We start from the raw sequence: 9,824 nt of genomic DNA, 5'->3' as shown, positions 1-9,824 counted from the left end.
CCCATCCTCCCTCTTTCCCCTTCCCCAGCTGCCTCCCCCTTTCCTTCCCCTCCCCTCCCGCTGGGGCCTGGGAAGCACACAGACAATGCCCAGAGCTGGGATGCCAACAGCCTGGCAGAGCTCCAGGGAGGCAGCCAAGTGTGTGTGTATGTGTGGGGTGGTGCTGGAGCTCTCCCCTGGGGGTGGGCTGGCTCCCTTTCTCTGCTGGAGGCCAGGAGAGCCAGGATGGGCCATGAGTGATGGATGGAACCATGCGGGAAGGTCTGTAAAGACAGGAGAGCCTAGTTAGAGGTAGTGAGTGGGGGAGGGCTTTGGGCCACCTGCGCCCCCACAATCTCGGGGCACTGACCTGGGGCCGAACATCCCCTGCAGGAAGATGGGCAGCAGTGGCTGGAAGTTTCTCTTGCTTTTGGGATGGACAACGGCAAAAAACAGAAATCCAGTCACAGGGACCCAGAGAGAAATGGGGCAGATGTGGGCAGGAGACAGACACAAGCATGTGTGTGGGGGCAAGGGAGACAGAGAGCATGTGAGGTTCAGAATCCAGAGACAAAAACAGAGCCACGGAGAAGGTGGAATCACAGTGACAGAACAGAGATTCAGTCGGAGCCACACAACCCAGACCCAGACCGAGTTCCAGGGACAGAGGTCCCTGGAGAGAGACACAGAAGACTCAGGAGGAGAGAGGGAGGAGCGGGGTGCCTGGGGGACCAGGGACCAGGGACACAGGGAGGGGGAAAAGGCTTGGGGCCCCTGGGCTGCTGCCGCCTGCTTGGACACCGGGGTTCACTCAGAGGGCCGGTGCGGGCTCCCCCACCATGGCCGGCAGGGCAGCCCGACTCAGGGCGCCGGGGGCTCCTTGGCCCCGTACAGCTCGGCCAGGGTGCGGAAGAGCGGCCCCCAGTCATCCAGCGGGCTCCGCGGGCCAGGCGCGCGCCGGCCTCGGAGCCGAGGGAGCTGAGGAGCACAGGACGATCGCGGCCTCGTAGCCGTACACTGCACCGAGTCGTAGGGCGCACGCTGGGGTACTCGTCGCCTCCGGACCGCAGCGCAGGAGCTCGGCCACATCGTCGGGCGGGCCGGGCCGGGGCTGGCGCTGCGCCGAACCCGGGGGAGCACGTCCCGGCGCGCGGGAGGCCGGGGGCCCGCAGGGCCCCGTCGGGGTTCTGCAGGGCGCTGATGTCGAAGGCCTCCGTGTCCTCTTCCCCGCCGCCCTCATCGTCGTAGGTGATGATGTTTTCCCTGACGTCCTCCTCCTCCAGCACCATCAGTGCTTCCTGCTTTTGGCGCCGCAGGGCGGCGAAGAGCACCACCAGGGCTGGGGGAGAGGACGGGGGCGCTGAGCCTGCGCGGGCGGCAGGGGGTGGGTGACAGTGTGGCCTGGGGGTGGCAAGCCCTAGGTCTGACGTCTAGTGACCTTTGTGTGAGTCCAGACTTCAGCCCTTACCTGTTGTGTGAGCATGGGGAGTTGCCTAACTTGTCCAAACCTCTTTGACCCTTAGATCGATTGCTCGTATGGAAAACAGGGAAAGCATTTTCCTCGCAGGGTTGTCAAAAGGATGAAATGCAATACCATGAAGTGATGTGCCTGGTGCCACCTGTGGCCCAGAGTTGGGGCTCGATAAACAGTTTTTATGGCTGTCACTGCCACTGCAGACCAGCAGGTCAGGCATGTGAGGCCAGAGCTTTTCTCTTGGATGCATCAGGCAGTGTGACAACCAGGCACGAGGGTCCCTGTCAGCCCGAGGGTGGATTTCCCCAAGTCCAGGGTCCTGATGCCTCTCCACATCCCCAAGGACCTGGACCCCACATCTGTGTCCCACTGTGGCCCGACTCACCAAGCAGGGTGCCCACACAGGTGACGATGGCGAGCAGGGCCCCGGTGCTGAGCCCAGCGGGGGAGAGCTGAGCCTCGGGCCGGCACGATGCCACGGAGCCGTCGGGCCGGCAGCGGCACATGCTGACGGTCACTGTGGCAGTGCTGCTCAGTGCTGGGGTCCCCCAGTCCCACAGTTCTATGGGAACGAGGTAGGGGGCCTGGCGGGGCGGAGCAGGACGAGAGGGCAGCAGCAGGCTGGCAGAGCCATCTGTGGGAGAGAGGAGGTGTTACGACATCTCCTGGGATACCTTCCGAGTAGGGTCAGGCTGGCCCATGGAGACAGCTTCCCATGGGGAAGGTTTACAGTCAGCAAACAGAGCAAATCCACATCTCCTTTCTGGTAGGAGGAGAGACCAGACAGGCGGGCAGGGGTCAGGGAGGCTGGAGATAGAGAGGAGCAGGGAGGCAAGCACAGACAGGCCACCTACCTCGGTTGTCCCGGACAGTGAAGTTGGCATCAGGGCCCAGAGGACCTTGAAGGGAGACACGGCTACTGTTGCCAGCTTCGTCTCTGTCCAAAGCCCGGATGACCTGAATCAGCTGGGAGGAAGAAAACAGGCCTGTATGGAGTGGGCAGCCAGAGGTCTTGCGGTCCCAACCCCTCTGTCTCAGCGGCTCACCTGGCCAGGGGCTGCAGAATCACACACGAAGGTGTCGTAGGGCTCAGCCAGCTGGGGAGCATTGTCATTCTCATCCAAGGTCTGGATGGCCACTTGCACACGGGAGGCCTGTGCGGAGCTGTCTGAAGCCAGAACACGAACACATACACCCCACACACGCAGACACAACATACATGGTGCATGGGCATGGATGTCACATGCAGCACAGAGCATGCACATGCAACACATATGCATGCAATTTGCAAGTAGCAAACATTTTGCAATGAATGGAACAAGACCAAGTGCATACAACAGTCATGTAGTGCCCAAGACATGTGCAATACACAATATACATTGACAGGAAGGTAGCACCCATGATTTACATAAACAATAACCCACATGTAGGGCACATACACCATAAATGAAGGGTAGACAGAAGGTGCATACAGGTTGCATTTAGACAATAGCCATGAAATACACAAGCACAGGCACACCATATATTAGGACACTCAGCATTGAAAATAAATGCAACATACATGAAGTGGATGTTCAGTGTACACAGTGGGTACAGTATCCCCCAACCCCCAGGGTCCAGATAATGCATTTTCATGCCCGGCATCGGTGGGAGGACACACACACACACACACACACACACACACACACACACACACACCACGCCCCATCAGAGGAAGGCTGTGGTGCAGCAATGAGTATCACTTAGAATTGACCTTGGGGAGGGAGGCGCTGCATGCTGCACAGGGTACAGAGCCTGGGCACCACAGGCAGATGCAGGCCCCTCTTCTCCCGTCCCTTCATCAGGTGGCTCCCACCACTACCCTGCCTCGCTCCTCCCTGCCAGTGGCCCCAAGAGAGAACGGAAATAGGTGCATCCCTGCTCACCCTAGTGCTCACCCCTCCTAGGCTGATCCCTTTAATATCGCCCTCACCCCCCACACGGAGAGAGCTGAAGGTCGCAGCCTGGCAAAGGAGGCTGAGTGGGCTGCCTGGCTAAAGGTTGGGGATACACCAGAGACAGGATGGGGCTGGGATCCATTCCTTCACTGCACTAAGGGCCCAGGATCTGCTGGTTGATACTGGGGTTCCAGCGGGGAGCAGGACTTGGCAGAAGGGTGAAAAGACAGTGAGGGGAAACACACACACACACACACACACACACACACACACACACACGGCTGGCTATGTGTACACAGGCAGCCATGACACACTATATACACTCAGGAACACTCGGGGACAGACAGGCATGCACTGCCACGTGACACGCAGCTGCACGGACATACCTATACAGGTACGATTTAACACGTGTGACAGCGGTGTGGTGAGAGGACATAGCTCAGACTGTAGCCTGACTGGGTCTGCCTGTTCCATCACTTCATCTCTGTGTGACCTTGGAAAGCTCTTTAACTTGCCTTTGCTTGAGTTTTCTCATTGTAAAATGGGGAAATAATCATACCTCCCTCACAAATTTGTGGTGATGATTAAATGAATAAATCTACATTTGGTACTAAGACCAGTGCCTGATATACAATAAGTAATAAGTTATTATTATCTGTCCATAAACACTCACATATATAAAACAACAGACACAACCAGCTACGTGTACCTATCATTATACACATTCAATTACACATATGCATACATAACGTAAATGTAATTCTACACACTCAACTACATATACATATATATAGACATGTACTCATAAATATATATGTGAGCATATGTCCTTTTCATACACATGGAATTATACTCACACGTAAGTGGACAACACGCAGACACATACATTAGCTCTTGACTGACATGCAAACATCTACACACCACAGTGACAACTCCCATGGACGGGACACAGCAAATGCAGTGCACCCTGGGCCTGAGCAGGGGTGATAAGGAGAGACTGACAGAGGGGAGGGGGCTCCCTGCCTCCATGGGCCAGAGCTGCCCGGAGAGAGGCCGCTGAACCACGCTGCTGGTGACTGGCAACTGACAGGGGCAGGAGAGGGGCCAGCCTTCTCCCCTACCTTGAGGATTCCCCGCAGGGCTTCCCTGGGAGTGACCACTAGGGCCCCCCAACCAGCCCCCAGAGCAGGTCCCAGCCCTTCCCCGGCTCTTGGCTTCAGCCTGAAGCAGAGAGTACACAGGGCGGGTCTACCAGGGTGCAGGCTGGGATTCTTAGGGGTTGGGAGCTATTTGAGGTTACACTTACTTTGGAGATGAGAAAAGTCAGGTATGGGAGTGAATTTAAGGTCAGGAGAATGCTCTAGCAGACCCACCAGCCTAGGAGAGCAGGCCTGCCTGATGGTGGTGATCCAGACTGGGGACCCAGTACACGGGGGAGGGGCCGATGCAGTACCCTTCCTCCCCCCTGCGCCCACGCTCAGGGACAGTCCCTCTGCCAGGAGGCTGCTGCCTTCTCCAGGCCTCCCGGGGGCCCAGGACTCCTCACCAAGCTCTGTGGCCAGCACTGTGAGGTTGTGCCAGACTCGAGCCTCGCGGTCCAGGGGCACAGCTGTGCGGATGGTGCCGTCCTCAGGCTCGATGGAGAAGCAGCGCTCCACATCCGAGTGGGGGAGGATGGAGTATCTGGTGAAGACAGAGTAGAACTGGGGCTGATCTGGGGGCAGGGCCACAGCTTGCTGCTCTCCCCCCCTCCTTCTGTCCCCCTTACTGGGCCTCCTGCCCCATGCACCCACAACCGTAACTCACAGTGGGTCCCCTTAAAAGACAATGTCCCTGGGAAGTCATCAACATTAAATACCTGTCATGAAACTCAGGGGGACTGGGTTTCCTAGGGGTCGGGGAGAGAGACAGAAGAGGTAGAAGTGGGGAGACACTGCCTGTCTTTCAGACTCTGGGCTCTGTTTTGGGGACCCCGGGATCTGTGTTCTAGCTCTGCTCTGCCCCAGACCCACTGTGGGACCTTGGGCAAATGGTTTAACCTCTGTCTCCTCAACTGCAAAATGGGAATGAGACCAGCTCCTCCCTCAGTGCTGGGAGGTGGGAAGAGGGGTTCTTCTCCGGGCACAGCCCAGGTTTGATGCCCAGCTCTGCCACTCACTGACCAGGTGACCTTGGGCAAGTTACTAACCCTCACAGGGCCTGGCCTCGCAAGACTGGTGACGGAGACGCTCCTTCATAGGGCAGTTGTGAGAATTAAATGTCAGTGCGACAGGCTGAGGGAGAGACCAGGATCAAGCACACTTGGCCGATGACATCACATCTGCTTGCACTGCCACTAGGAGGCACCTCTCTCATCCGCCCAGAGGGATGAGTGGAGAGTCGGGAGTGTTGAGCCAGGTCCTCCGGCCCTCCCCTGGCCCCAGGCCCCCAGGGAGGGGGACCTCTACCAGGAGGCAAGTGAGACACATCCTCCAAGGGACTAGACCGCCCCTGGGCACCTTCCCCCAGGCCTGGCCCTGCCCTGACACCCTCCACTCACCTGATCAGGCTGGCGGGGGAGTCCAGGTCAGTGGCTGAGACCTGGCCCACCAGGGTCCCAGGAGCCTTGTTCTCGGGCACCACCAGGTGGTAGGCTGCCTGGGTGAAGGCGGGCGGCTCTGGGGCGTCCTGCACCGCTATCCGCACTGAGGCCACATCCTTGAAGGGCCCTCGCCGCAGGTAGGCTGGGTCAATGAGCGTGTTGGTGGCCTCCACACGGAAGGAGTAGGAGTGACGGGTCTCAAAGTCTAGGGACTACGGCAGGGGAGGTGGAGTGACTGAGACATGTAGAAACCAGGGCAGGCCCAGGCTCCCGGAGGGTGAGGAGTCCTTTCCCCAGAAGCACCCAGTGCTCAGCCCACCTCAGAGAGGGCCAGTGGCCTTGGTGGTCTAGGGTGGGGGCAGACGATTTCGTGAGTAACTCTAGGTCTACCCCCAGCTCTATCACAGACTCTGATATATGAAGTCTTGAGCCCCAGGCTCAAGATGAGGGGATGGCTATGATTTCTGAGCTCTAACATAGCTTCCAGGGTCTGTTCTAGCCCAGCGAGAAGTGTGTCCCGGGGGCAGGAGGTGGGTATGAGTGAGTCTCGCAAGTGTTAGCGGACAAGAGGCTAACCTTTCGGACAGTGAGGAGCCCATCTCGACCTTGGGCGTCTGTGCTGATGCTGAAGGCCTCGGACCCCTCCCCATCTAGGATGCTGTATGCCATGAGGGCGTTGTCCCCCAGGTCTGGGTCCTGGGCCCGAAGCCGGCCCACCAGGGTGCCTGGCCCAGCTGTCTCCACCACCGAGAACTGGTACAGGCCTTGGGGGTGGATGGAGGGGAGACATTCTCAGAGAGGTCCCCAACCCTCCTCCCTCCCCCAGCACTTCCTTCTTCCGGAGCCTGGCTGGGGGAGGAGTGGGGTGGGTGGTCAAGGATGGCTCAGGTGGCAGCACCGGCCCCTTACTCTGAGGGAACTTGGGGGGATTGTCGTTGACATCGCTGAGGGTGACCGTCACCGTAGTACTGCCCGACAGCCCCCCCATGTGGCCGCCCATGTCCTTGGCCTGAATCACCACCAAGAACTCCTCCTGTGTCTCTCGGTCCATGTTGGGGATGGCGGTACGCACGACTCCTAGGGAGAGACACTGGGTCAAGGGGTGCCTCTCCCATGGCTGCCCCACCACTCCCCACCCCTGTCCTCACCAGTCTGGGGGTCCACGGAGAAGAAAGGCAGTCCATCCAGCACAGTGTACACCAGCTTGGCGCTGTTCCCATAGCTGGGGTCATCGGCGTCGTGAGCAGTCACCTGGATGACTGATGTCCCTGTGGGGGATCCCGGCACCCCACTCAGCAGGGGCAGGGCCAGGAGGGGGAGAATAGTAGATGAGGGGAACCCAGACATGAGCAGGCCTGAATCGAAGGATTCGGTTTGGGGGCAGAAAGCAAGGGGAAGGAGAGAAGAGGAGGTGGGATCTGCGTGTTTAGACTCGGGGTACTCACCGACGTTGGACATCTCGGGAACTGTGGCGTGGTAGGGCCCGAGGGGGAAGATGGGGGGATTGTCGTTGATGTCTTGCACCTTGATGATGAACTCTGATGGGGGCTCCAGGGGACGGTTGGAGGCTCGGTCCACGGCTTGGGCCAGCAGCACATACTGCGCCTTCTCCTCCCGGTCCAGGCTCTTGGTGACGTGGATATTGCCTGTGGCCTCGTCAATCACAAACACGGTGCCTGCCCCCTCCCCGGTCAGCAGGTACTTGGTGCGGCCCTCACCCCGATCCACATCCGAGTGCAGCTGTGAGGGTCGGAGGAAAATGGCAGCAGGTTCCACACACAGGAACAGCAGGTTAAAGAGTCTAAGTCTAGGACTGAGTGGAGTGTTAGGAGTCCTGAGGGACCAAGGTCATTGCAGAAATGATGAAGTGACAGGGCAGGGCTTGAGAGTCAAGGTAGCCACAGGAGAGCTTGATCCTTACCTTGCCAATGAGGACGGGCTCTGGACCGGCATATTCCTCGATGACAAAGAACTGGTTCCACACCCAGCTCCTTCGGGTCCGCAGCAGTGCTGGTCCTGGGCCCCTCCGGGCCCCTTCCCAGGCCCGGGCGGGGGCTGCCAGGCGCCCCATGCAGCCCCAACCACCCAGCCAGGCCAGCAGGAGCCTCACCAGGCCCCACATGTTTGGGCTCTAGCCAGGGCTCTGTTCACTGTCCCCAGGTGCTGAGGCATGAGCTGACTGGGGCAGAGGGGCACATGCTGGGGCTATCCCATGGATCCACACCTGCAGGACAGGTAGCCGTTCAGGGTCAAGGAAACACTTAACCCTCCCTAAACCAGAGGTAGACGCTCTACGGAACCAGACTCCCCCTGCCCAGAACCCAGACGAAGACAGAGAGCAGACAGTCTGGTCCTCCCCTCCGCCCGGCTCTGCCTGTATTCACCTCCAGCCCTCCAAGCTGATAAATCTCCAGCCAGTCAATTCTGAATAGAGAAGCTGGGGAAGGAAACAGGCGAGGGGGTGCTGGGAGGGCATGAAAGCCCATGTTGCACATGCAGCAGGGGCTGGAGGAGATGGGTGCCACCCGGGAAAGGCTGACAACCCGGGGGTTGGGATGCGTGGAGTTGTGTAGGGTCAGGTTGAAATCACAAGGAGTGCAGCCTGAAACAGGCTTGAGAGCCCTTGCAAGTCCCTCCCCCCGCAGGAACCTGCCCCCGGCCCACACTGCCAGCTGAAGTCCTTGAAAGGGACCTGGGCTCATGAGGCAGAGTGGGGGGCCAGAGCTGAGGGAAGCGGGGGTAGAGTTGGGGGCAGAGCCAGTAGACTAGGGAGGAGGAAGAGACACAGCGTGATGGGGGTGAGACCAAGGCTGGACTGTCCAGCAGAGACAGAGACAGAATGGCAGTGAGACTGAAGGAGAGATCAAAGGAGGCTGCCTGGTGTCTGAAAGGCAGACAAGAGTCATAGGTACTGGTCTGGGGAATGGAAGGGAAGGGGCAGAGGGGCTTGGCGTGTGTGAGGGGCAGGCAGGCCAGCCTCAGCTGCAGGGGTCAGACCAGGCCGCCTGAACTTCCTTCTGGGAGAGGGGGTGGCTAGGAGGGGCTTCGGGTGGGAGCTAGAGTGAGGACCCCTCCCACGGCCATCTCCTCCCTCTGTCCTAGGGGTGGGGGGGACCCGCAGGTAGCGGTGGCTGCCTCCATCCTCCCCGGGAGCAGACACACACCTGATAATCCTTCCCCTCCCGAGGGAAGAGGAAAGCCAGGAGGGAAGCCGGGGACCAGAGAGGGAGGCGGGACGAGGAGGGAAGGAAGGAATAGAGTGGAAAACAGGATAGTGGGAAGGGGAGAGGAGCGGGAAGGAATAGGGGAAGGAAAGGAGAGCGGGAAAAGAGAGGAGAGAGACAGGAAAGGAGAGACGAAGGTAGAGGAAGAAAAAGGCAAAGAGGAAGTGGAGATGGGGAAAGACAGGTCAAGAGGGAGAGAGAAGGGTTGGGGAGACAGGGAAGGGGCAGAGATGGCAAACTGGCAGAGAGAAGAGGCATCGAGGGAGAGGAAAAGGGGAAAAAGAGGGCGGGAGGTGCGAGGGAAGAAGAGAGAGGTAGAGCGCGGGAGAAGGGAGCCGGCAGCAGGCTCTCAGCCGCGGAGGCTGGCTCTGAAGACACCCGCAGACTGCGGGCCCCTTGCCGCCCTTCCGCGGATCCCCGACCCCGGGTTCCAGGACAGGCTCTTACCTGGCAGTGTTGAAGGCCCCCGTCCGGGCGGGGGAGCCCCCCCCGCCCGCCCCCCGTTGCCGGGCCCCGGGGGCGCAGCCCGGAGCCAATTCCGAGGGGGGCCCCGGGTTTCCCTTTGGGGGTCTTGAAGCGGCCCCCGGAGAAAAAAAAGGGAAGAGAGAGGGAGGGGGGGGGGGAAAGGG

At 59.5% G+C, this 9,824-nt stretch overlaps 1 protein-coding gene across 1 annotated transcript; it reads right to left on the bottom strand.

Moving 5' to 3' along the window:
* Positions 1 to 701: 701 nt before the first annotated feature.
* CDH24 (cadherin 24) lies at positions 702 to 9,181 on the bottom strand. Its single transcript, XM_014465478.2, is given in 12 exon segments — positions 702 to 1,154; positions 1,157 to 1,318; positions 1,839 to 2,087; positions 2,308 to 2,419; positions 2,500 to 2,621; positions 4,937 to 5,073; positions 5,930 to 6,183; positions 6,548 to 6,735; positions 6,881 to 7,048; positions 7,120 to 7,239; positions 7,417 to 7,711; positions 7,893 to 9,181. Coding segments are annotated over 12 exon segments (2,322 nt in total). The 5' UTR covers positions 8,094 to 9,181; the 3' UTR covers positions 702 to 840.
* Positions 9,182 to 9,824: the final 643 nt, after the last annotated feature.

Source organism: Myotis lucifugus, unplaced genomic scaffold, assembly GCF_000147115.1.
Source record: "Myotis lucifugus unplaced genomic scaffold, Myoluc2.0 scaffold_297, whole genome shotgun sequence".
Taxonomy (NCBI): domain Eukaryota; kingdom Metazoa; phylum Chordata; class Mammalia; order Chiroptera; family Vespertilionidae; genus Myotis; species Myotis lucifugus.
This window is presented reverse-complemented; position numbering and strand designations above follow the sequence as displayed.